The 27,871-nt window shown below is 37.5% G+C and overlaps 1 protein-coding gene across 10 annotated transcripts in view; it reads left to right on the top strand.

The window, feature by feature from the left end:
• Nucleotides 1-27,871, top strand: part of LOC109623365 (low-density lipoprotein receptor-related protein 1) — an 880,389-nt gene that overhangs the window by 324,808 nt on the left and 527,710 nt on the right. For all 10 annotated transcript variants that reach the window (XM_062842854.1, XM_062842859.1, XM_062842852.1 and 7 more), the window contains one exon: nt 4,811-5,444. In XM_062842854.1, the coding sequence (XP_062698838.1) occupies nt 4,955-5,444 (490 nt within the window). In that variant the 5' untranslated portion in view covers nt 4,811-4,954. The remainder of the gene's footprint in view (nt 1-4,810; nt 5,445-27,871) is intronic.

Genomic DNA, 27,871 nt, shown 5'->3' with positions numbered 1-27,871 from the left:
TTTAACCATTAATAGAATATTATGTGTAGGTTATACCATAAATATTTCATCAAAATCGGTTTAATATTGGCGCAGTCATTGCCGATACAATAAAAAGTAATTTTGGTAACTTTGGGAAGCCATTTTAAAAATCGTTTAGGCTATAACTTTGTAGCTAATCAAAACGTCTGATAATTCGACTGTAAGTTTCCCAAGTAAGGCATAATAAGTGGTAAAAATTTCATCATAATAATTTTGTAGGGGAGACTAGGGAGACTTGTTCCTACCATGTTTTCTTGAAAACGGATTTTTTTCAAGCATATTTTATCTAAAACTAAATCTGGACAAAATACTAAAATGTTTCAATTATTGCAGCTTAGTATACATCACAGTGACATTGGTAGCATTGATCCCTCGAGGATTACACACACATTACAAATCTAATTTTCAAAATACTACATTCTTAAAAGTTTAGGGAAATATTAGATTTTGAAATACATCATATTTATCGAAAATACAAGAAAACGAAAATGAATAAGAAGCCTCTGAAGTTATTTTCTCTTTAAATGAACCATGTGTTCAAAAGGGGATTAAGTGTCACCTTTTTTTTTGTAAAATACATCGTAAGACATGCATAAAAATAGTTTCTAAAACTTTAACAATTATTAAAAGTCCTTCTGTTGTGGATAAACTTGCAATAAATGTTCACTCGCCATTCTGTGTAAAAAATAGGATCTAGTTGATTATTTCCTTAAATTTAATTTAAATAAAATCGAGTTTTGCAACGAGCTCCATGCAAAATTTTATGCAATGTTTTTTTCATTATACAACTCATTTGAGTTGCATTATATTCATAATGAAACCCAAATGAGTTGCACTATGAACATTATGCAACTATTTTTCATTATGCAACTCATTTCAGTTGCATAATGAACCAGTTCGGTAAAATTGGCCATTATGATACCAAAATGAGTTATATAAAATAGAAACTATGATACTGAATTGCATAAACGTTTTTTTTAATTTTGAGCACTCTTTAGTTTTTTTTAAATCAGCTTGCACTATTTTGACTGGCAACACTGTCCCGATTTTCATAAAATTGCGACAGTGTAAAATCAAACTGTTAAACTGTTTTCAGTGAAAATTTCAGCCATTTTGGTTGAATACTTTTATAATTGGAGCAGTTTGAATTTCATTATACCTATACATATGCTAATTGTGACATAGTGCTACATATATGGCCATAACATTTTTAGGGTTAGATCAAATTGAATGAAATTGTTACACAATATTATGCATACATAGTTTACGTACAGAAAAATTTCCATTGAAATCGGTTCAGTATTTTTGACCTTACAGTTTTAGGTAAAAAAGTGATATTTCGTAAAGTGTTTGTTTACCCAAGGTTCTCAAATGGCAAGTTTCTTGTTACGACGATATCTCCGCCAATACTTCCGATTTTAACCCATTTCCGCCCAGCGATCTATTTTGAGATCACATGCCTCAAACGCTCAATGATCTATTTTGAGATCAGTAACTATTCCGATCACCGTGGAGCAATGAGGCACGTAGGAATACTAGTTTCTTCAGCAAAGTTGTTGAGGAGGTCAGGGACTCTACGGTAGTACGTAATTTAAACGTAAATATCAAGCGTGGTTTTGCAATGCGTGGTCTACCTTCATTAAGTTGCAATCATTCTTGGGTTAAGTGCGGAGTAGCGTAGCTCAACATGTCAAAAAGTTCGATGGGCCCCATCTCATTTTGTTCTATATGACGCCACGGTGCTCTGGTAAAATTTTCAGCTAAATCCGTTAACATTTGGGCGGTGCTAAACCCGTTGAAGTTTGTATGGGAGTTTATATGGGAAAACATCGTTTTTTGCATTTTTCTCGTAAGGGGCACTATTTTTACTTAAATCACATGACCCAATATATATATATAGAACTGTAGGCTTATATGTGCTGAAAAACTTTGTCGAAGACCGCAAAGTCATCCGAAGCTTGTAAGAAAAAATATTACATGCAGACCATCTGGTGGTGCTTAACATTTAACATGTAAAGGAATAACAATAGCAATAAAATCTCATTGAATGGGTACGTACTGTCTAGGCTATAGCTTTTTTCGCAAGTGTCCGATCACGTTGCGGTCTTCGACAAAGTTTTTTGGTATATCCTAGGCTATATTTCTATACAATCGATACCACGTAAGAACAATTAGAACCCTTCAAGAGAAAAAACGCTAAAACGGTATTTTCCCATATAAAGTCCTATACAAACTTCAAACGAGTTTAGCACCGCCCAAATGTTAACGGATTTAGCTGAAAATTTGACCAGAGCATCCTGGCGTCATATAGAATGAAATGAGATGGGGGCTCATCGAACTTTTTTGATATGTGGTTTTTCCATACAAGCTTGAGCCACCCTAGTGTGGATCCTAAATGCTGTACCTAGGGGCTATTCATAAACCACGTGGACCAAAGTTTGACCATCTCAGACCCCCCTCCCCATCGTAGACTTTTGTCCATACAAAAAAATTAAAATTTGTATGGACCGTTCACTTTGGCCAAACCCCCCTCCCCCAAAAAGTCTACGTAGTTTATTACGGCCCCTAAGAACAATACCTCTTAGAAGAATTTCGTCTTCGGTAAGATTGAACAAGACATCAGGAGTTGTTCAATTGGGTTTTTAAATTAAGAAAAATGTATCAAATTTTTGATTTTATACGAAAGAGCACCTTTTTCTGAGCCACTATGATTTTTTTCAGATTTTTTGAACTTTATTTTGGTAGGGTATTGGTTCCCTTATTAAGCATGTGGCTCCCATTTTCATCCCACGAAAAACAAAGGATTGAAGCGATGTTTGTTTTGTTTCTTATTTTTGTATTTTTTGTTAGAAGTGAGCACCCATGAAAACAAAAAGAACGGAGTCAATCGGTGCCGTAATCGCTTGTTTTCGAATAGGATGACAATGGGAGCATGAGATTACTGATGGCACACATACCCTACCTAAAATCAATTTTAAAGAGATTTTTTGAAATCACCTTTGACAGCTGGGCAACTGCTTGACAGCTCCACCCAGTACAAAATGCGTCGAGGGGTGTTTCGACAAATCGCTCCCATACAAACTTCAAATTGATTTTTAAATAGGTTCCCGGGCACCAAAATTCATGAAAATTTGGATTTCGGCTCAGTTTCGCATGTAGATTCAGAATATGGTATTATCTCAACACCGCTAAAAAAGCCAATAGTGAACTAGTTGGTTCTAGGTTTATCCGCTAGATGGCGCTAGTGAGTCTTAGAAGTTTTAAATTGGCGTATCCCATTAACAAGACCACTTAGAAGAGTTTCGCCTTCGACAAAGTTGATCAGGACATCAAAAACTATCCGATAGTGAATTAGATAATTCTAGGTTTATCCGCTAACGAATCCTAAAAATTCTCAAATGCTGCATCTCGAACACCTAACCACATAGAAGATTTTCGTCTTCGGTAAAGTTGATCAGGACATCAGTAGTTATTCGATAATGAACTAGTTGATTCTAGGTTAATCCGCTAGGTGGCGCTAGCGAGACCAAGAAAATTTAAACTGAAAACAGTCAGAAAACCGAGTGTTTTTGGAGTACGCTAAGCTTTTTCAGAAAAAGTGTTCTAAATCGATAAACTTTTAATGTATTTAAGAATTTTTTTTAGAAAACTTGCTCAAAATATGAGATCTAAAACTTTGCCGAAGAGCTCATTTAATTATTTCTGCAAATTAAAAAAGTTTAGTTTTCTATTTCTTGAATAATATGGATCACCCTTATTTTCATGTTCATTAAAATCAGGGCCTTATTATTAGGAATAACTTTGTAGAAGACCATATTTGTCTAAAAGCTATTCGGGGGAGATAAATGAAGAGGTTAGAACTAAAACCCACTTTCGAGTAAACGGGGTTTAAAGTTTTTGACCAATTTTTCATCCCATACAAAATGTATGGAGTTTCAAAATCAACCCAATTTGGAGCATAATATTTTTTCAGTTTTTCACGCATATATCCCACTATGTATTTAAACAAAAAAAACACCGTAGATTTCAGTTTAAATGACTGAAATAACTTTCTTTTGTGGTTTTGAGATACTCCAGAAAAAATCAGACATTTATCATAATTGTGGCGTTGATGGGTTGAAGTTTCGCGCTTTGCCTTGTCCCTATGGAGGGTGCGCCCTACAATGATGGGCTGTAACTTTGGTTCTAGTGTTCCAATCTTTTTGAAATTTGGAATGTATCTAGCTAGTGTACTTTCAAATTATGAAATAAAAAAGTTCAATTTTTTTATCCCCACAAGGGATTTAATGTAACCCCTTAAAAAGGATACCATATATGCCAACACCCATGCGCCTCCATGTGTTTCTCAATATTTTTGGAAACACATGGTTGATGACAAAATCGCCAGAAAGCACCCGCGGTGGTGTGTTTGAGCATCGACTCCTCGTGCAGTGCAGTGTTTGGACATGTCTGCAGAAAACCTTAATTGTTAGCAAGCAAAAAAGAGGGGAGGGGATCTGTTGGGAAGGGGGGGGTGGTATTTTGGTTCTTGCAACGCTTCTAGAAATATTACAATGCATGTGCGCTGCAGATGCGTAAGTGATTGGTTTATCCTTGGGTTTATCAATACCAGCTGGTGGCCGGTGTCAAGTTAGCGCTGCGTGTGATTCTGGTCATGTCGGATACTCAAAACGTTGTAGTTCGTTCCATAATAATTACATTAATTTTTTTCTTCAATACTTATTGTTCCCAACTGCCCGAATATTTCCTAAAACACCCACTAACAGGCACTGTTTTCGTTTACTTGCAGAAAATCATCACGGGCGTGCTGTTTGTCAATGTCTGTTCCGCTCCTCGGAACGAACGAGCATCAGCAGACGCGGCGTGAAGAGAAATATTACGACATAGGTGCCCGCGAGAAGCAGCATTGCCGGTGCCGGTTCTGGTGGTGACGATGAATGAAAATAAAAATAGCTGCCAAAGGGAGCAGCAGCAGCTAGAGCAGAAGACGACGGCTGTGAGTGGCAGCCGAGAGCGCAAAAGAATGGGCCTATCGCGTAGTGAAAAAAGTGCAACGATGATGCTAGTAGCAGGGCTGGGATTGGTGTTGTTTGTCGTCGCGGCGACGCTGCAGCCAACGACCGCGGTTGTCATTGAAGAATCAGCGTCGAGTGCAGGTGCTGGTGCTAGCGCGCCGACCGTCGTCAGTGGCAGCGGGCTCGATGATGACGACGGCGGTGGTGGAGGTGCTGGTGGGGTTGATGGTGATGGTAGTGATGCAGAAAAAAGCTATGTTAGTGATGGTGTCATTAATTATGGAATTCAAAACAACAAGAAGGAAGAACCGGCTTGGGGTCCTGGCAGAGCGGAAGCGGTGCTGTCCATTGGGAAGAGAAGTCTTCCCACTACGAATGCTCCTCCGGCGTATGATTCGGATTTTCTAGGTGAGTTGATTGCGCTTCATGCAGAAATAAATGATCCAAAGCCGAGCTCTGATAAGAGACCTGCAAACGATGGCCTCTGTCGTACAGGTTCTCAATGTTATGCACGTAAAAAAAACTGATGATGCCATAATTTTTCTTCGTCTCATCACTTCTCGGACAAATTGAACATCTCTGCACCTTAATCAATACGCGTCCAGGGATGGAAACCCGACCTGGGGAGAATAACGCTACTTGGGCTAACATGAAGCTTACATTTTCAGTTACACCGCATAATAGCTTAATTGACCAACTGTCATTGCTATTACAGCATCGCCAAATCAGCTACACTTACATAAAGAATCAATGAGACAACTGTTTGGAAGCAACAGGCATCCACAGTATGTATGTAAGTGCTGGCTGGCGATCTTCCATATTAAGACAAAAATCGCATCTGCCTCGTCATAATGCTGTTTCATGGGAATGATGATGCATTCGCCCGCCCACTGCAGTTAAACAAGATTACGTTACAAGATAACATTAAGGCTATGGATCGCTAATCCGGAGATGGCGGGTTCGATTCCCGTTCCGGTCGGGAAAATTTTCACGACTTCGTATGCATTTTTCTGTCTATTCGACTTGCAGCCATTTAGGTATTTTGTACAGTCCACCTTTGTCTACTAGACTTCAACAAAAAAAAACGAAAAGGCAGCTGTTTTTTAAATCCACGCAATTTGGGTACATTTTTTTCGTTATATTATTGTTATATTATTGAATTTTGAGCCAACCTTTTTGGATTTTCTTATCATAAATTTTGAACTTTTCCAAAATGTTTCTCAACATTGTAGGTACCTACGACGCACCTGATCTACCCTCACTTTGTTTGTCAGTTCAGCGAGCTATTTACAAGGTGTTAGAATTTTTGTGGAGCGGCGAAAACAAAATTCGCGTTGTACGTCCCTAAACCATTGTGATACTTTGAATTCCACTAAGAATTTGCATCCTTTGACAGATACGTATTTCGACCTCAACTGTAAGGTCGTCTTCAGTGTCTTGTACTTGACTCGACTCAAGTCGAGTCAAGTACAAGACACTGAAGACGACCTTACAGTTGAGGTCGAAATACGTATCTGTCAAAGGATGCAAATTCTTAGTGGAATTCAAAGGAACCGTACTTAACCCGATTTTCTTTTATTTACAGATATTCCCCTAACAAGCCCAGGTTAATCATCATCATTGTGATACGGCAATATTGATTATGTTGAACTCTACTAGTACAAAATCAACCGTCTAACTACCGTTTTACTGAATTTGTATCGAAGAACAGTTTTGCCTGATCTCCGCCAGAGACTAAGTCCATGTAAACAAGCTCGCTGAACTGTCAGTGCACGAGTTCGTGACATTATCGTGAAGTATCCCGCAGGGAGAGTTATCTTCAAATGTATAAAAAAATATTTCAAAATTACCCAACAAACATTATTGCTGTACAACAGATAAACAATCTTCTCTTCAGCTTAATTTTGAAAATTTTGGCTGAATAAGCTGTTATTCGGCTATCATTGTTAGTTGGGCAGGGACTGTCGCGCAGCGACAATGATAAAATCGAAACATTACTGTGTAGCGTGTACCAGTACATGTATTAGAGCCTACACAGTTAAAATTTTCGTGTAATTTTGCGTTGATTTCGATGCACATATTTGGAGCATCGAAATAAACGCAAAATTGCGTTAGATCTTAAATTTACACGAGCTAAAAAGTGAGTCGTGTAAAATTCAACTTCGTTTTAATTTAAGGTGAAACATCAAGAAATCCCATTGCAATTTTGCATACAAACTTTAGAGGCACAAATCTGACGAACGAAGCATCGAATCATGCCGCACTTGATTATCCTGGTTTTGCTCACTTGTAAAAAGAGGCGGCTTTTCCAAATCGAGCGCATTTGTTTACGAATTTTTAAGATTTGTGCTGTAGAAAACGTGAGTAGGGGTCCAAGTTGGCCATAGTGGCAGCCATATTGGTATTCTTTGAAGTTTCTCCTTAAACGATTTGCTCAATTTATATTCTGCTCCATTTGGATTGCTACCGATCTAATCGAAAACAAATTGACGCGCTGATCCCTACGTAAAGGGACAAACATCAGTTTCCCTGAATCATCACAAACTGGGCCATCATTCCTTTTCCATTAACTTAGCTTTAAATTTCCAACCGTGTAAATTTACATTTCGCTTATGCAAATGGCGTCATCTGTTTCAGGTTTGTTTGGCCAGCGACCGAGAGAGTTCATCTTATAAAAAGCACCGGAAGACGCGCTATTTGTAAGTTTTGGGCCGCGATTTTTTGTAATTTAGAACGGGACGCGAGTGTAAAAAGATTATGGCTGCTCGGCCAAGTGTAAACTACGATGTATGCCCATCGAATCTGAACAAAAATCATTCATATTAGTGGCACTTGTAACTACAGTCTCAGCGCATCTTCCGGTGCTTTGTTTTGTGATTCGCTTGCGTCTTGTACAGGAATGATGGCCCAGTTTATGATGATTCAGGGAAACTGATGTTTGTCCCTTCACGTAGGGATCAGCGCGTCAATTTGTTTTCGATTAGATCGGTAGCAATCCAAATGAAGCAGAATATAAATTGAGCAAATCGTTTAAATTAAAACGAAGTTGAATTTTACACGACTCACTTTTTAGCTCGTGTAATTTTAAGATCTAACGCAATTTTGCGTTTATTTCGATGCTCCAAATATGTGCATCGAAATCAACGCAAAATTACACGAAAATTTTAACTGTGATCTGCCATCTTGAATTTTGGCCCGCATCTTGAATATTCTGGTCACCATTTCTGGGCTCTGGACATCTTCTCCACACCAAATATACCCTAATTGCATGGTTTTAGAACGTAAAACTCCATAAAACATCTGCCATTTTGAATTTTGGGCCGCCATTTTGGATTTTGGGCCACCATCTTGCATATTCTGGTTTCCATTTTTGAACTTCGGACATCTTCCCCACACAGAAAAAAATGTTTAAATGTAAACGATACGTAAATCGTGATTGCTGTAAATTTCAACGGATTTAAATGAAAATACGATTTAAATTTGAGTTGAAATTGATGCACATGCCTGGAGCATTGAAAAACACGCAATTTCACTATTTTATCGACTCAAAATTCCATCAAAGTGCGTTTGCATCTTCGGATTTATATATACATTGAAAAGCATCCGATTTTCCATTAACTTAGCTTTAAATTTCCAACCGTGTAAATTTACATTTCGCTTATGCAAATGGCGTCATCTGTTTCAGGTTTGTTTGGCCAGCGACCGAGAGAGTTCATCTTATAAAAAGCACCGGAAGACGCGCTATTTGTAAGTTTTGGGCCGCGATTTTTTGTAATTTAGAACGGGACGCGAGTGTAAAAAGATTATGGCTGCTCGGCCAAGTGTAAACTACGATGTATGCCCATCGAATCTGAACAAAAATCATTCATATTAGTGGCACTTGTAACTACAGTCTCCGCGCATCTTCCGGTGCTTTGTTTTGTGATTCGCTTGCGTCTTATACAGGAATGATGGCCCAGTTTATGATGATTCAGGGAAACTGATGTTTGTCCCTTTACGTAGGGATCAGCGCGTCAATTTGTTTTCGATTAGATCGGTAGCAATCCAAATGGAGCAGAATATAAATTGAGCAAATCGTTTAAGGAGAAACTTCAAAGAATACCAATATGGCTGCCACTATGGCCAACTTGGACCCCTACTCACGTTTTCTACAGCACAAATCTTAAAAATTCGTAAACAAATGCGCTCGATTTGGAAAAGCCGCCTCCTTTTACAAGTGAGCAAAACCAGGATAATCAAGTGCGGCATGATTCGATGCTTCGTTCGTCAGATTTGTGCCTCTAAAGTTTGTATGCAAAATTGCAATGGGATTTCTTGATGTTTCACCTTAAATTAAAACGAAGTTGAATTTTACACGACTCACTTTTTAGCTCGTGTAAATTTAAGATCTAACGCAATTTTGCGTTTATTTCGATGCTCCAAATATGTGCATCGAAATCAACGCAAAATTACACGAAAATTTTAACTGTGATACCCATATTGCATGGTTTTAGAACTTTAAACTCCTTAAAACAGCCGCCTCTTCTAGTTGTGGGCCGCCATCTTGAATTTATGGTCGCCATCTTGAAATTCTGGCCGAAATCGTGGCTCTGTGGTTTCCAAATAAAATTCGGCAATCATGCAAATGTTTACAAAATCTGGCGCAATTTGATGTCGTATGATAGAATTTGGTTAAGGTTTAAAATATGACCAGTTCACCGGTGCTGGTCGGGGCTGCTAAAATGGCCATTACTCCGGAACGCCTTGACCGGTCCGCACTATTTTCAATAGCAAACAATTTGGTAAAATTCCGATTCGATTCGAGATATCATCCGTAAAATCGATCAATGGGAAGTGCCTTAAAAGTGAATGAACTTTTTTGCGCACATACACACATACAAACACACGTACGGACATCATCTATTCGTCTAACTGAGCTGATGGGTGTATGTGACTCGACTCTCCGAGCCTTCTATCGAAAATTCGATTTTTGAGTGAGAAAGGTGTACGAGAAAGGCAAAATAACATCATATGCGATGAAACTTGCCCATCCGCCATACATGTACGCGATAGTGACTTCGTACTTACATATTCATACGATACAATGCGTGCTGGTTGTTTGGGAGACGATTTCACCAATCATTTTTGACCAAAGACATGTGTATGAGTTCGGTTGCAAGATTTTTTTTTAAATTCTGATTTATTATTCCCTTCTACCCGGGGAAAGAATCGGGATGAACGAACGGGTGATAACGTTCCGAGAATATTATAGTAGGTATGTTGGACCACCTCTCCAGTACACAAAACGTGCAAAGGTTATCTTCTGTGTTCAATGCTCCCCACCCTGGCATAAGCATGTAGGTGTGTGTGTGTGTCTGTGTGAGAGCTGGTCTACATCTGCGTTGATGGAGCGGATGATACTTTGCCTCCGGTCCGCAGTCAGGATCGTCCGGTTCGGTTCGGTTCGGTCGGTGTCTGTCTTTCTCCTTCACCATGCACTTCAGTAGCCATTGGGAGCAGAAGCGTGTGTATTCATGGAAAAAGCTAAAAGTTTTTATTTGAAATTTCTCGACCAACCGAGGAGGGATAGAAACCCGAACTACGATGGCTGGCAGTGAACTGCTGATGCAGGAGATACTGAAAGATACGAAAACTCGATTAGCATTGAGTTTTTTTTGTTCAGTTGTCTTCGCCTCAGCTGGAAACTGCACTTCAGTGCAAAGGTTGCTAGTTCAAAAAGCTAAGCGTGTTAACCCTTTTTAGGAGAAGTTAGTCGGGCACAGGTCGATGATTTTCGCAATGTTTTTCTACCTGATGTTGCTTTTTCCAAGAAATTAAACTTCACATCAACGTTATCAGTAGCTCTAGCGCTCTAGGCACACCTTAAAGTAGTATTTAAGACCACCACCTTAAAATTTAAACATGACTGCAATCTGATGCTAAAACTTTGTTGTTTTTTTCGCAATATTGAAGAAGAATCTTCAAACAATTATTTGAAGTTTATTCGGCAGTACGTTGGTTCTTTTTGGGAAGTTTGCTAAAAACTTTTCTACTATTCTTTCAAGTAACAGTTAGAAATCTAATTAGTTTTTGGTCGGTTCTGAGAATGAAAGCTTTTATTTCTACTTTGGATTCATGGTCAAGTTGTTTGAACAAGGATGGAATTTGTCCAGGAAACTGGCAATAGGGTCTTGTGCCATTTGGGCAGGTGTACCTATTTTGGGCACTTGCTGCTATAACTAAGTCAATTTCAAACCGATTGATTTGAATTTTTGTATAGAGTTGTATAGAGTTATAGCAGCAAGTGCCCAAAATAGGTACACCTGCCCAAATGGTACAAGACCCTATTAGAATTTCAAATATAAAAACTGAAAATATTTGTGTTGTGGGTATTATAGAATTTGCTTGTATTTTTTGGAGCTATCAGTAGGATTTAAGTGTCGTATATTTACTGTCGTGGATCAAAAAATCGTTTTTGCTCCACACCGCTTATTCGATTCATCACCAGATTCTATGCCTTCACCCAAAATTTGAGCTCATTTGGTTAAAAACACAGCGTAACAAAAAATAACTTTTGGTCTATCTCAAGAGCAAACTTATGTGTCTCTGACAGATTTTGGGCCGCTGAATCCTAATCCGGACTCAGATTTGCTCCAACACGTCACAATTTTGAGCTATACCTCAATTTATAGGGCAAAATATGCGATTTTGGGCTTTTTTGACAGCTAGCCATTAAGCATGGAAATATATTTTTTAATCAATCAAAGAATAAATTGGTCAATTAACATCTAAATTAACGACTCATGCAAAATATTTCGTTTTACCAAATCAAATTTGATAGTTTTAAGCGATTTATGTTAGGTACTATATTTCCCATACAAGTCACCCTCCAAAAGTTGCATGCAAGTTTTCATACTAACATTAAATGCCTAAATCTATGAAATTTGATTAGGTAAAACAAAATACTTTGCATGAGTCGTTAATTTAGATGTTAAATGACCAATTTACCCTTTGATTGCTCAAAAAAAATATTTCCATGCTTAATAACTTACAGTCAAAAAAGCCCAAAATCGCATATTTTGCCCTATAAATTGAGGTAAAGCTCAAAATTGTGACGTGTTGGAGCAAATCTGAGGTCGGATTCGGATTCAGCGGCCCAAAATCCTTCGGAGACACATAAGTTTGCTCTTGAGACAAAAAAATGTTGCGCTGTGAAATTGACACTGCACAAGCCCTTCCAAGTTTGTATGGGAATTACTATGGGAAAACGATGCTTTACATTCAATCGCCCGTACTATTTCCCCTAGTGCCTTAGAGAGTTAGTTGACCCTTGGTACTCCTAGGCTACTCTATCAGCTACAACTTTGCCGGAGACCGCATTCAAATCGGACGCCTCATTATTTAGTTTCCGATTTTTATCCAAAATCGAAATCTTCACTCATGATGGTTAAACTATTCGAAGGGCATCACTGCATTTTGCAGTGGAACATAGTAGCCATGATTACAGCATGTGCTATCTTTGGCGCCATATGCTGCAATGTTGCCTGCTGGGAAGCTGGAGGATCACTGTTAAAGTTTCCCCAATTGGTTACAAATCGATAACTTATTAATGAGGCGTCCGATTTGAATGCGGTCTTCGGCAAAGTTGTAGCTGATAGAGTATCCTAGGAGTACCAAGGGTCTACTAACCCTCTAGGGCACTTGAGGAAATGCTACGGTCGATTGAATGAAAAACAACGTTTTCCCATAGTAATTCCCATACAAACTTTGAAGGGCTTGTGCAGTGTCAATTTTTAATCAAATGAGCTCAAATTTTGGGAAAAGGCATAGAATCTGGTGACGAATCGAATAAGCGGTGTGGAGCAAAAACGCTAATATTTACTCTGCAATTCTTTCGGCAATTTCTTTTGGTAATTGTTTTGGCAATTGTTCGGCAATGAACACAAGAAATTTTGGCAAGAACACTTGACTGTATTGGGGGGTGTAGCACGACAGAAGAGAAAAAGGGGGTTCGGTCCGGGAGGGAAAAATCACTGAAACACTTTCACTACACTAAACACTTTATTTCTCTTCTAGCTTACTATTTACATTTCACTTTGGATAATTTCACTTCGCGTTGTTCGAGCCACGCGAACGCTCGTAACTATTTCACTGTTTGAATTCAACTAACTGCTGCCGCGAAAAGCGCGCACTTATATAGTGATGTTCCACTATTCTGGAAACACGTGGAAAGTTCTACGCGCGCGTAGAACCCATGCGACGTGTATGGAACAAACCATCATCACATTGGATGCAGGGCGACGAGCGTCGATGATGATGATGATGGCTACGGCGGCGGCGTTCGCTGCTGCTCTCACGGTTGGTTCTCACGGCACTCACTCTCTCGCTGCTGTCCCGTCGGCTCGGGTGAGAGCGCGTGCTTCGTTCCGATGATCACGGTTCCAATGCGATGGTTGGTGTTGGTTGCGCATCTTAGCATGCTGCTGCCCACGTTGGAAGCGCATCTTCGCGAACAGCAATTCTAGCAGCCATTTCTGTGGAAATATATTCGGAAATTTTTTTGAAACTCCTTTCGGCAATTGCTTCGAAAATTCCTTAGACAATTCCTTTTTGGATTTCCTTGAAATACTTCTTTCTCAATTCCCAATTCTCAATTCAATTTCAACTGTCTCAGCTCTTGTTTTTAAAAGTGATATCGAGTTTTGTATTTCTTTCAATATTTTCTCTGGGAAGTTTTACTACACATTTTCCGGCAGTTTTCTTGACAAATTGAAAGACAATTTTATTTGAAATTTTAAGAAATTTCTTTGAAAATTCTTTCATCAATTTCTTTGGGAATATATCCAACTATTCTTATGGGATTTGTACTTGGAGCTTTTTTTGGGAATTTCATTAAATCCTTTGGGTCCAAAGGCGATGAAACCGAGCATAACAAACTTTATCGAAAAGTAAAAAGAAAATCGTGTTAAGTACTGTTCCTTTTAAATCAACTAAGAATTTGCATCCTATGACAGATACCTCAACTGTAAGGTCTTGTACTTGTCTCGACTCAAGTCCAGTACAAGCCAATTTGTTTGTGTAACTCTTTTGGAAATTTCCTTGGTAATTATTTTGAGATTTTTATTTATATAATCATTTTTTTGTAAATGTCTACGGCATTTTCTTTGGACATTCTTTTGATAATTACTTTAGGAATTCATAAGGCAATTCATATGATTTTTTCTAGGATTTTTTCAGCGATTTTCATAAAACTTTTATCAGTTATCTCTTTCATAATTCCTATGGCAATTACTTTGGTATTTGTTCGCTAATTTAGTTGGAATTTCTTTCGGCATACTTTGAAAATCCCTTTGTTAACTCCTTTGTAAATTTCTGTAGTAGTTTTTGGAAGTTTCGCTGGTAATTCTTTCGAAAATACATTTAGCAATTCCTTTTGAAATATCTTCTGTTATTACTTTGGAAATTCCATCAGATATTTTTATGCGTATTTAAAAAATTCCAAAAGAATTACCTAAAGAATTAACAATAGAATAGCCAAAGGAAATCCTAAAAGTATTATTGAAAAAAAACCAGAATCATAGTTAATTGCCGGAAAAGTTCTATCAGATATTCTTTTGCGCATAAAAAAATCTAAAAGAAAATAATTACAATGTAATGGCCGAAGAAAATCTCAAAGGAATAAACGAAGATATTTCCAGCAGCAAAGGTAACTACACAAAACACGCGGCGCGAGACAGAACACAACACTTATAGTTCTTACAAACAATTAAAAGGGTCTTCGTGAACATAAACACGCGGTCGAAAACAAGCGGACCAATGAATCAAGCGTGGCAGTACACACTACTCATTTGGACCATGCTGTGGATTGGGAAAATGCTAAGCTGGTGAAGAATGTTAGAAAATCCACCCAGTTAAACGCATGGGAGTCCATGTACATTGCCACAGCGAATCGTCCTCTCATGAATGAAGACGATGCCCCGATACAGTCACCCCTCTTCAACCTGACAAAGCTGAGAATTCAGTAAAACAACAGCATTTTCGTCGACGAGTACTGTACGCAGTACGATTGTATTAGTGCCTAACGTAATCAGTCGGACATCGTCCTGTAGATGGGCAACGTCGAGCCCGAAACCGGTCGACTTAAAAGGTAAATTAAAACCCTTTTAATTGTTTGTAAGAACTATAAGTGTTGTGTCCTGTCTCGCGCCGCGTGTTTTGTGTAGTGCCGAGGTTCTTACGTTAGCACAAACCTCAAGAAATTGAGGGGCAAAGGTAACTGCCAGAGAAATTCCCAAAAAAATGTTGACAAATAATGAACAAAATATCATTCAAATCTCGCGTTTAGTATCATACAGGCGTATCTACAATGATCGATTTCTCTTCATCGATTTTCTCTTTGGATTATTTCGGGAAATACGAACAATATTCGGATGATCTCTCGGTTTGTTTCAGTATAGGATGACTAGGATTAGCATCCAAAACAACAAAAACAATCGAAAATGATGTGCTGGCCAAGTTATTAACCGAAGAGAAAATAGATGAAGAGAAATCGATCATTGTAGATACGCTCGTATGATTCTGAGCGCGAGAAATATATTTGGAGGCATCTCAACGGAATTTTCTTTGTGATATCCAAAGCAATTTCCACAAAAGCACCAAAAGGAATCCAGAAGGAATTGCCGAAGATGTATCTAAAACTTTTGTCGAAGAAATTTCATAGAAAAAGAATACCGAATAAGTTTCCGAAGGCAGTGCTGAAGGAATTCACAAAGAAATAACTGACATGCTTCGAATTTCGACTGTTGGCGATTATGTTGGGAGGTATGGCGTTCAGTCTTTGGAGGAATAACTCAAAAATGAATTCTTAAGCCTAAGAATTTGTTTTTGAGTTATTCTTCCAAAGACTGAACGCCATACCTCCCAACATAACTGACATAAATAATCTTAAAACAATTGACGGATCTATTTTTAGTAGTATTTCCGATACAATTTCAAAAGTAGTTGTTGAAGAAATTCCCTTAAGAATTGCCGGAAGAAATTCCAACGACTGCCAGAGAAATTCTCAATGAACTTGTCGAAAGAACTGCAGAAGAAATGAAAAATAAATTTCCGGAGCTCCCGAAGATAGTACTGAAGGAATTGCTTAACAAAATGCCGAAAGAAATCATACATAAAATTTCAGATGAATTCTCGAAAAATACCAAATGATTTTCCAAAATAATTGCTGAACAAATACTCAGATGAAATGCCGAATGAAATTTCTCAAAGAGAATTATTGAAATAAAGTCCAAGGAAACGGCTGGAAAAATTTTCAAAGGAATTGCCAATTTTTTTTTCTCGAGAAGTTGGTAAAGAAAATCTCAAATGAATTGCCGTAGGAATCCATAAAGCTATAGGCATTGTTGAAGGAATTCTCAATGCCGAGAAATATACAAAGTTAAAGGAATTGGCTAATGACTTCCGTAGAACGAATTGTTTGTTTGTTTGTTTATTTCCAGTAGCGTAAAGGAGAACCTTTTTTTCTTGCTACCTGCGGTTTTGTCGAGTCTTTTTACAATATACATAATCTTATCCGCTACACATATATGTCGTTTTCGTTTTTGATTCAGTTCCAACCTGGGTTGGAACTGGATGAGATCACAGTTTCAACCCCAACCCGACTTCGGTTTCGCTTGTACTAAAGTTTGTTTGAGTTTGTTTGACGTTTGTTTGATTACACATTTTCCGCCAATCCAGTTCCAACCCAGGTTCAAAAACGAATTCGACAGTACTGATTTTGCATAGAATTGCCGAAGAAATTAACATAGGAATTAAGGAGTCTAAATTGTCACATGAGATCCGAAAAAAATGCTGAGAAAATTCCGGAAAGTATTGCTCAACGAATTCCAAATAAATTCTAAAATAGTTGCCTGAAGAATTAAAAAAAAAATATCTGAGAAATCTTCATAGGAACTCTCACACACAATTTGAAAATTTTTATTCTTTTGAACAACTAAACTCAAGCCAGTATGGTCCAAAACTTAAATTCCAGTGACATAAATTGTTTTCTATGTGAAATCATTTTTTTTTTTTTCATTTTTTTTTCAAAAATTGTACCTAAATGGCTCATAATTCTAAATGAAAATTTCCAATCTTTTTAGCAACTTCACCGAAAACAGTATCCTTCTTAGTGATCCAGAACGTGAGATATGCTTAACATATACCAAACTGCGAGCGCCACGTAGTGAGTGATTAAAAAAAAAAAGTATTCTTCTTGGTGATCCAGAATGCGAGATATATGACGCTTAGACCAAACTGATAGCTTCTAAGAACACTAGCGCCACGTAGTGAGTGAGTTTCGAACTAACTCGTTTTCTATGTGATGCCTTTTTTTTTGAGCAGCATTGCAGAAGACAGTATTTTTATTCTTCAACCACTTAACCTAATTTACAGCTCTTTTGTCCACTAGGGCATTGCGTGAGCGATTCCAATTGGCAGCTGCACTTAAGCTTTTCTACAGCGCCTAAATGTGTTCTATTCTAATTCTACTATATCGAACTGCATGCTTTTGCGCTGCTATCACTTTTCTACCCTGTCCATGGTAGAATGATGAGCACGAGGAAGTTGATGTTTGGCTATTGTTCTTTTCCAGTCCAATTCGGGATCCATTATGAGTTCCCGTTAGCCAAGTTTCCGGGTCCGTTTGAGTCATGGGCTCAGAAGAGGGTCAGGTGTCAGCTGCTCTCAAGGGGAAGAGCAACTGACGAAAGTGCCGAGGCTGGAATCGAACTATAAGTGAACGTGTGACCACTACGCCACGGCCCCCAACAAAGAAGGCAGTATTCTTTTGAGTGATCCAGAGTACGAGGCATAAGAACACTAGGTAGTCAACAATTTTCAAACAAAATTGTGTTCTAGATGAAATCTTTCATTCTTCTGAACAACTTTATCGAAGACAGTATACTCCTAAGTGGCCCAGATCACGGGTTATACTAGTAGCTCATAATATTTACACCACATAGTGAGTGAATCACTAAGTTGCTGTTCCGGTCAGTAGCAGGCCAGAACCGTTTCCGGTAGGGACCTTTAGGGGACACTTCAATAATTTCTTGTAACTTTACCGTTCGACTGCTCAAAATTCATGATTTTTCATCTAATTACAATAGTCAATAGGAACTGTGCCGATAACCAACAATGAATCTTTTTTATTCTTCAATCACTTAACCTAATTTACAGCTCTATTGTCCACTAGGGTACTACGTGAGCGATTCCAATTGGAAGCTGTACATACACTTTGTATTCTATTTCTAATTGTACTACATCGAACTGGCTGCCATTGCGCTGCTTTCACTTTCTATCCTATCATGGTAGAATGATGAGCATGAGGATGTTGATGTGTGGCTGGTGGTTGTTCCTGTTTCCAGTCTGATTGAGGGTCCATTATGGGTTGCCGTTCGCCGATGTCCAAGTATCCGGGTTCATTTGAACCATGGGCTCAGAAGAGTGTCAGCTGCTCTCAGGGGGAAAGAGCAACTGACGAAAGTGCCGGGGCTGGGAACGAACCCATGACCATCTGCTTATGAAGCAAACGTGTAGCCACTACGCCACGGGCCCCGGCACAAGAGTTATTCCTTCGGAAGAAAAGAAAAGCGTGGGTCTCGAGATGAACTAGCCTAGGGCTAAACATCTCGTTAATACAGATAAAAAAATGATCTCAATGGTAAATTTTTATTTAATTTCGTGATGACTTCATACTACTGTATAAAAAAAGCCCCGAGTTACTCCACTTTTCTTTCCTCCATGGGCATGACTTTCCCTAACTTTCCAGACTACCAACTAAAAATTCCAGGTCGCGTAAATCGTAGCTTAAGGGTGTCTACTCACACAAAAAATCCTTGGGTTTTCCTAGTTTTTCAAAAGAGGAAAAATAGAAAAAATAATTAATGAACTATTTTTTTCCACGAAATTTATTGCAACCTTTAATTTATGCACCTCGATGAATTTTTTTTAGAAAATTAAAACATTAATTGTTTGAGGCAGACAGGCAGATTTTCTTCAGAAGTCTTCTACCTAATAACCTGAGCTGGAAATACCTTTGACTGTTTACCAACTTTTTTGACAATGCTTTTCAAACACTATTGAAAATTCGTCCCTAGATAAAAGCAACTTGATTATTGAAATCTGGCTTTGAATTAAAATCTGTGGAATCCCATTACAAATCTACAGAACTTCTTGCAGATTGTGTTTCAAATTTCTTCCAAAATAATTTCAAAAACTAAGATTTGCAGCATAAATTTCACTTGAAGGACTTTTAGGAGTTTACCATTTTGTGATTGTTACATAGCATAAATAACTAAACTTTTCCAAATTCCTAATTAGAATTAAATTCTGAAAAAAATCTTCAAATCAACCTGTATACTAGGTCGTCCCTTATTTTGCAAAAAATGGAAATGTTATAAGTTCGTTAGTGGAAAATGATCGTTTTAGCTAAGAAATGATCGTGTCAAAATTTGAAGTCCGTATCTCAAGGCTAAGTGGTCCCTCAAGGGGCCTAAAGTCGTCAAAAATGGTATGGGACTAAAAAAAAACAAAACAAAACGCCTTATATCACCCGTATTTCTAGGGTGTTGGAAGATCCAATTATGTTCCGATGGCGCTGATCGCTATTTTTCCAAATCACATTCAGCCAGACCGAACCAAGTCCACTGCATTTAAGTATCAATTTATTCTCAACAATACAAAAACCAACTGGTTTTGAATACCTGCGTTATGTCGATACACCTCATACTGATAATTTAACACAGGAGCCGTCATTGAACAACAAGGATAATTAGAAAAATAAAGCTTGAAAAAAAATCAAACACTTGGTTCGCTTTGGCTGACGGAAAAATGGCGTTTTCATGAAAACCATCCTTGAGAAGAGTGTTTAGAACTTGTTTTAGACTTAACGGCTGACCTTCAGCTAGGTAAAATGACCTAGGGGTAACGCGGTTGGTTATCATTCAAATGATCCAAGTTCGAATCTCTTTCATATTTTGGAAATTTTTTTGTACTTAGTGCACTTTGGCAGAACATTTTCATGGTTTTCTTCGATCAGCATAAGTTGGAAGTACACAAATTGCTCCATTTTCACATCTCAGGACCTCAGGACACGCAAGGATATCATTTGACATAATCACACTTGCTTTGTGCTTGGAAATGCAACGCTTATGGAAAAAGCATGGGTGGGAAGGGCTGAGCTGGGTGGGCTTCCGCCGTTCATATTTCAAACTATTTTGAGACCTCCGTGCTACCATACTATACGTGTCTTCTCTGATTCATGTAAAGGATTGTGATAGACGATGAAAAATCGAGATTTTTTTTTTTTCACAATCCAACTGCTTTTACATATCTGAAATAAAAAAACACATTCAGCCAAACTGAACTATAAACCATATTCTACTGTTTTTGATCAGCCAGAGTGAACTGAGTGCAAAGTAGCGAGAAATAAAATGTTATTATATGAATGATTTCAAATAATTGACATGTATTCTTTATCTCTGATGGTTAATGAAGGCTTGTAAGTTACATGTGTGCGGAAAAGTTTCAAATAATCTTCACTTGCACTGTTGTTTATTTGTGAGTGGTGGAACTTTAAGCTCAATATCTCGGAATAAACTTTTTGGCGCTTAGTTCGGTTTAGCAGAATCCCGGCCAAATATTGTGTAATCAGAATCAAGAAGTTTCACTTTAAAGCCACGATTTGGCTTTGGTGCACGCCATGAAATGTTAATTTTAAAACTGGCTTGCATAGAGAATTTTCAATTAAAATGGATGAAATCTGTTTCATATGTCAAGAAAATTCTAAAAATATCCTTTGTCACAGTATAATTAAGACATTAAACTTCGTATTATCAACATTTATGTGAATTCTCCAGTTTCTCATCCAAAATTATGTCATGCAAAATTAATTCCAAGGTGAACAAAAACCGACTCATTCACGTCCGTTCCAAGGTAATTACCAATTCAGAATATTCTGCTTCCATCCGACTACCCATTATCAGCAGGAGCCGCAGCAGCAGTAACACAACGTGTTGCTCGTGGAAGATTTTTTTTGTCAAGATCACGTTTCATCTCACACCCGAACAAGAACCATGGATGGGGGAAGAGGGGGGGGGCACTGAAAGCCTTCGCTCTACAGTTTCACGCCTGGACAGACGCTCCCCCTCCGTTCTTGCAAAATTTAAAGGAAACGTTATTGTTCTCACTCCCCCCCCAAAGCAGTCCCCTTCTTACCTTCTCCGGCTGATTTGGGCTGACCTTTTTCACCCGCATTGCCAACAACCGTGTCTGCTGATGGTTCGATCTAAATTGCTTGATAAGGGTCGGTTGGTCGGTTGGTCGCACCCCACATTCCCTCGTGCCCCTGTCAGCTGTGAGCTGACAATTATGTTCGTTCATCGGCCCAGCCTCCGCATGATTTTTCCACTGCTGTTGAGTGATGTTCCGCTCCGGTGATGTGGGAAATAGGACCAAGAAAGGGGTTGATGTTTGCCGCCACCGCCGCTATCGTTCACGAGCTGTTTCGTGGAGTCAGTCTTAATGGAATCAAGTATTTCTGATGACACTTTTATTTGTGCAAATTGAATAATAGAATATGCCCCAGGGGTTCTCGACCTTTGAGGATGGGGTGTGAGTCGTCTGGCTCGGGGAAGGCTGAAGTAGGGTGTTTTTCGCTTTATTTCTTCGCAGGGTCAATTTTCAGATGGAAAAACCATGTCTTGCAGTTTTCTTAGTATCACATGAATGATTGTGCTTAACGTTCATTCTAGTTAAATAAAAATTCGATCAGTGTCACGCTCTGTTTGAGAACATCTGAAAACTTTTCGCCATTCTGTACGGCAACGCAAATCTAACAAACAATGTATAATAACTTATACCTACGCCTCGTACGCCTCACTTCAAGTGATATGACATTCTAGATTGCCGTTGACAACCATTCAGTGCGACCTGTCGCAAACAAAAGAAAAATGATATTCACGTTGGCTAGAGGGGGGCTCGTTTCATCATCATTCATACCGTGAAAGACATTTGCCTCTTTTGGAAGCATTGTTGGAGGCTAACTTTAATCATCATCATATACCTACACCGTGTAGAGCGGGAGCTGCATAACAATGAACAAAACCGTCACTGAAAACATCCATCAATAATGAGGAGAGATGCAAAAAATTGCAACCAGAAGAAACTTATAATTGCAGGTTCAGGCCTGCTCAATATCTGGTCCAGTTTATCCTGCGTGGGTGGATTCGAATTGAAACAAATCCTTGTTAAAGAACATTTTGAATCCCCTCTACTAGGTACTTGGCGTGCGATATATTCGATGAATAATTAATGAACTTCATTCATTTTTTTGTCGGATGTCTGTATGGAGATGGTGGTAAAGTATGCATAATCTAAATCTTTTCACATCACCATTAAAATATTGATGTACATATTGGGAATGATACTTTACCTCCAAAACAAATCCGCTTTTCATAGCATTCCTTTCTTAGTGAATCCTGTTATGTTTGGATTCACCTACTGTTTAGTGTCTGCATGATCTGCAAAGCAAACAATTTCACCGCATTTATTGAAAATCGCACTTCGGATGTTGTACATGGCTCGTCAAAACGATTTATTTCTATGTTTTTGTTTCACTAACAGAAACAAGAAATAGTTGTATACCTTTGTAAAGTAAAATGCTCTCTGCATGTTCCAACTAGTTAAATTTCACTGAATCCTATGATAAACAAGGATAATATGTTTTCAATCCCTTTTGAGATGTACAGAAAGAAGATCTCATATTCCACTCCACGATTGTTAAAAAAAATCACCCCGTTGAAAATGTATAATGTACAAAACACGAATCTGCTAACAACCCTTTAAATGATGCAAGTTCGAACAGGCCATAGACATTCTTGCTGGAGTTTGCTTTTCTACAGGATTACCTCCAGACATCTTTAGGGGATTCTTTGAAGATTTATCAAAAAATTCCTAAAATGTTTACAGAAAGAAAATTCTCGAAGGGTTTCTTAGAATCATTTTAGAAAGAATGCATCTAATCATTCCTCTTAGTATCCCTCCAAAAATAAAGAGATTTTTTCAGTAATTCCCCCAGGAATTTTCGGGAGTTTCTTAAAAGATTCGAAGTTTCAAAACTGGTCCTCAGAAATTTCACCCGAAATTTCGTCAGGGATTTCTTAAGACATTCAATTCTTTCAACGAAGCTACGTATGCTTATAATCCTTCAAACATTTCTGAAGGAATTCCACCAAAAATATTGCCAGATTTTTTCCAGAAGTTTTTCTGAAGGATTTCTCCGATTTTTTTTTCAAGAAAATTCTAAAAAAATCTTCTAGGAATATCTCTAGGGGTTTCTCCAGGAATTCCTCCAAACGTTTCTTCAAAAGATGCAGCAAATCGCAGATTCTTTAAGAGATTCCTCTAGGAGTTTCCTTATGAAACTCAGAAACTTGTCAAGGAACTTTTTGTGAAATTATTTCATGAATAGGGTTTCGGGTTACTTGGGCAGCGTCAATTTCCGCACCTCGCAGCAAAACAAATAAGAAATATCACTTGCTGCATATTTTCCAAACGCACTTCCGTAGGTAATCATTTCCCGCAACATTTCCGCAACGAGATCCACAGTCAATAAGCTATACATTCACTCTGAAGCCGCACAATTGTTCAAAACAACTTTTAAACGCAGGCAGGTGCACTTCGTCAGCACAAAAATGGGTGCCGAAGTGATTCCCTATTTGATTTTGGTGGAAGTTCGGCACTGGTGCCGAGAATTGGTGCTGGACTAGTTAGGTGCAGTAAACTCGTTCAAAATCAACTTTCCGTCAGAAAATCTTCACAACAATCACTGTTAACAACAAGTTCACGCAATAAGGTATCTGATTCAAATGGAAGAAGTGGACGAAAACACTCGTTTCGATGTGATTAAGTACACGGTGTTCAATAAGTCCGGATACACAATAAAATTGAATTTATTTCCCATCTGTAATTCAGATTTGCAAAGTGAATGTATTCATTGAAAGCTCACATAATACTGATAAAATACAGTATATGTTTTGAAATAAACTGTTCTTTATCCTTTTGTAATAATTGCAAATGTGTCTCAAGTTCCTTTCAGCCGGCACGCACGTCTTTCTTTGGCATTTTGACTAGTTTTTATTGATTAATGGTGTTAAGTTGAATCAAATTAGGTTGTTGTCCTCAGCATTCGTGGTAGCAACTATGACCATACGAAATAATGTATAAGATTCAGATTGGGTGAAGTACGGAGTCATTTTATCTTGATCTATAAAATTGCTAAAATTGTCGCTGTAACTGTTTTTATGATTTTTGTTTTGTAAAAAAGCAAGGCTGCGTTATATCTCAATTTAATCTATAATTATCTTTTCCAAAACTTGATTATATCCCTATTATGGCAAATGTTTACCAAAATTGGCTTTATATAATGTATTTATGCCTTTTTTTTATAGATTTAAGCACATTTTGACTAAAATTGCAAATTTATCGCCAAATAATCACTGAAATAGCAGTGTAAAATTGTTGTCTCATAATTTAGTTATTTTAATTTAGTATAGTGGGATGTAAACTCAAAAGTCATCGTTTTAGACTTCTGTAGCATGAGGAACTTTTCGAAAATTATACTAGCGTGCTGGAGCTATCAAATATTGGATACATCTAAGGCTTATCAAAAAAAAGTAGATAAAGACGTTATTCAAAACAATATGCTGCATTTGATCAGTGTTATATGACCTTTCATTAAATACATTTACTTTGAAAATCTGAATAACAGATGTGAAATTAATTCAAGTTATATGGTGTATCCGAACTTATTGAACACCCTGTATTGAACAATTTTGTTTACCTGTAGTGCTGGGAATGGGGTCAAAAACCCTATCTAAAGAAGTTCCTTCAGGTATTACTCCATTTATTCATGGATTTTCTGAGGCATTCATTTAAACACTTCCTTGGACAATTCTCAAGTGATTGTTTCGGGAAGTTCCTCTGGGGTTTTTCCAATTGTTCTTTCAGGATTTTTTTTCTCAAAATTTCTTATATTAAATATTCTCTACAATTCCTGCAGAAACTACTACATCTATACCTTGACATATTTTAAGGATTTTTTTCAAGATTTTTTCCTATGCATACCTGCAGAGGGTTCTCCAGTTTTTTCAAGTATTATTTCAAAAATTCCTTCAAAAATTATTTTTTTTTCCTTTATTCAGGGGTTCTTTAAAGAATTCCTATGGATTGTTTCTGCAGGGTTTCTTTAAAATAATTTCTACAGGTCAGTTGTCAGCTAGCACTCGATCTATACGGTTGCTTTTTGCAGTTACTCTCTGTGCTGTTCTATTGTGATTCTAACAATGGGTGGCGCACGACAAAATACGCTGGTCGTTGATTTTATCGTTTTGCCAATCCGACCTAAGGTAGCAGAAATGCATAAGTTCTTGATCAACGAAATTAAGTTGGACATGAAAACAGTGAAAACCCTTTAGCTACATAACATCCGTAGGAATGTTCTTATTGAGCTGTGTAATCTAGAGGTGGCCCAACATCTCGCCGCAACGCATCATTTGAAGCACGCCATTGTGATCGAGAATAAAAAATTTCTTATTCCTGTCTTCCTGGAGGACACAGCAATCAACGTTCGAGTGCACGATCTACCGCCAGAGATGCCCAACGCAGAAGTAGCTGAGCACATGAAACAATACGGCAAGGTAAAATCTGTATTACGAGAAGTTTGGAAGAAGTTCTTTCCTGGGACACCAAACGGAGTTCGGGTTGTGCACAAAGAATTAGATCATCATATCCCTTTCTACATCCAAATTAAAAATGAGGGGAAGAATGGTATACTTATACCAATAGAAAGCGTGCAATTGAGAGAAATAATGAGTACTTAAAAAAATGTGACCTAGTTATAAAAAAGAAATAAATTATCAGAGATGAATGCCCTTTTAGGGTAAAATCTCTTTAAATAAATAAAAAAAAAATTTCTCCAGGTAGTTTAGGTTTTTTTGTGCACAAATTTTTCCAGATATTCTACCGTAAAAATTACTTAATTCCAATGACTTTTTTCGATTCCTAATTCCGTTCACCCCATTTGTTTTGCATGGTGTGAACGGAATTAGGAACCGAAAAAAAGATTGGAATTTGGTGATGTTATACAATTCATTCAGAGGTACAGCTGTGTTCCTAAAAGTAGCAGTGAAAGCCAATTTTCATACTAAATGGCAATTGATGACATGCTGTAACTTTGTTCTCGTATGACCGATTGAGTTGAAAATTTGACAGTGAACTACACTGTCACCACTCGCATATCAGTCTCATTTGATTTTTCATCAGTTTTGAGTTAACATTATGAATTGTCATCATTTTCAACGCAATTTTAAAACTCATAATAAAAATTGCGGATTTTTATGTCAATGTGCGAAAAAAAATACCATATCATAAGTGTCCCTTATTTAAAGTACCCTCATAACAGTCCCATCATGGATTTGCGTGAACAATTTTGTAGTGAATGTAATATTTTTTACATTTAAGTATTGAGGTGCAAAGTAATCTGTGAAAGTTTCGAGATGATAAAAATATTTTTCAAGTTATAACGATTTTTTTAAAGTTTTACATGGAAACGAGTTGTCAAACTTCAAACGCTATTTTCTCAATTCCTACTTTTTACAAATGAGACTGTTATGCGGGTGGGGCAGTACAATATAGTCAATTTTGTTATAACAAAATTTTGATTTTTTCGGAGCACCTTCAATAAAGTTAAACATTGTGTGAAAATGTTCAAAGTGTGATCAAAATGAGTTTCTGATCTACTACGAAGAAAAAAAAATTTTTTTCGCTCGCTATTCGGATAACATCCGTCGAGGCTAAAACTTAGGATGTAAGGAAAAAATAGTTACTGATCAAAAAAATAAAATAAATACTGCTATAAATTTTTGCAACGAAAATATCTAAATTTTGCTATAACAAATTTGATCATATTTGTAATTCGTCGTCAAATTTTTGGGACATAGGAGAACAAAGCTACACAACGTCAAAGTTTATGTTTTGTTTGAAAACTGGCTTTTACTGCTATTTTTATGAACACAGCTGTATCTCTAAGAGTTCTGCCAAGTGTTCTACCAAGGCAGTGCTTCCCAAACTGTGCGCCGCGGCGCCCTGGTGCGCCGTGCACATCTCTCGAGTGCACCGCAGGCTCTTGGGCCAAAACACAAAGAACAAACACTTATTATTGAAGGCAGAATATATTTTTAGCTGTTTTTGTATTGTTTTGTAAAACTAGTGTCACCTCAAACCCTTTTTTTTTGTATTCGATACCAATGTTTTTTGTGGAAGACTTCAAAAGAAACTTATTCAATGGGGGTTTCTCTCTCCTAACTTTTCAATTAAATAGTAAATATTCCAAAGTCTATGAATGTTTACCGGAATTTATAATATCCTCATGAAACATTTAGATTTTTACAAAATTTTTATATTTTCGGAATTTTGAAAATTTTCGTAAGACTCTCAAATTATTGGACTTTTTATGATTCGGCTTAGTTTTCGATTTTATCATTAGCTTGTAATTCAAAGTAGATATTTCAAGAAACTTTTTTGAAGTTCTTTCCATAATACTGTCATCTATAATTAATGTCAATCTCTAGGTCTTCGGACTGTCTCAAACGTTTCGGTACGACATTTTCACATACATCACTATCATAACTTGTTAGATTGTCTCTATGATTGAGATTTCCTCCTATAGACTGGTTTAGCTCCTTATCGTAAAATCTGCGACAATTTATGTGTCGATTTCATGCATGATTCTGAAACCGTCTTTTTTGAGTTGTTGAGTT

This window comes from Aedes albopictus, chromosome 3 (assembly GCF_035046485.1).
Source record: "Aedes albopictus strain Foshan chromosome 3, AalbF5, whole genome shotgun sequence".
NCBI classification, from domain to species: Eukaryota; Metazoa; Arthropoda; class Insecta; order Diptera; family Culicidae; genus Aedes; species Aedes albopictus.
The sequence above is the reverse complement of the archived record's forward strand: the minus strand, read 5'-3'. Positions and strand labels throughout refer to the sequence as shown.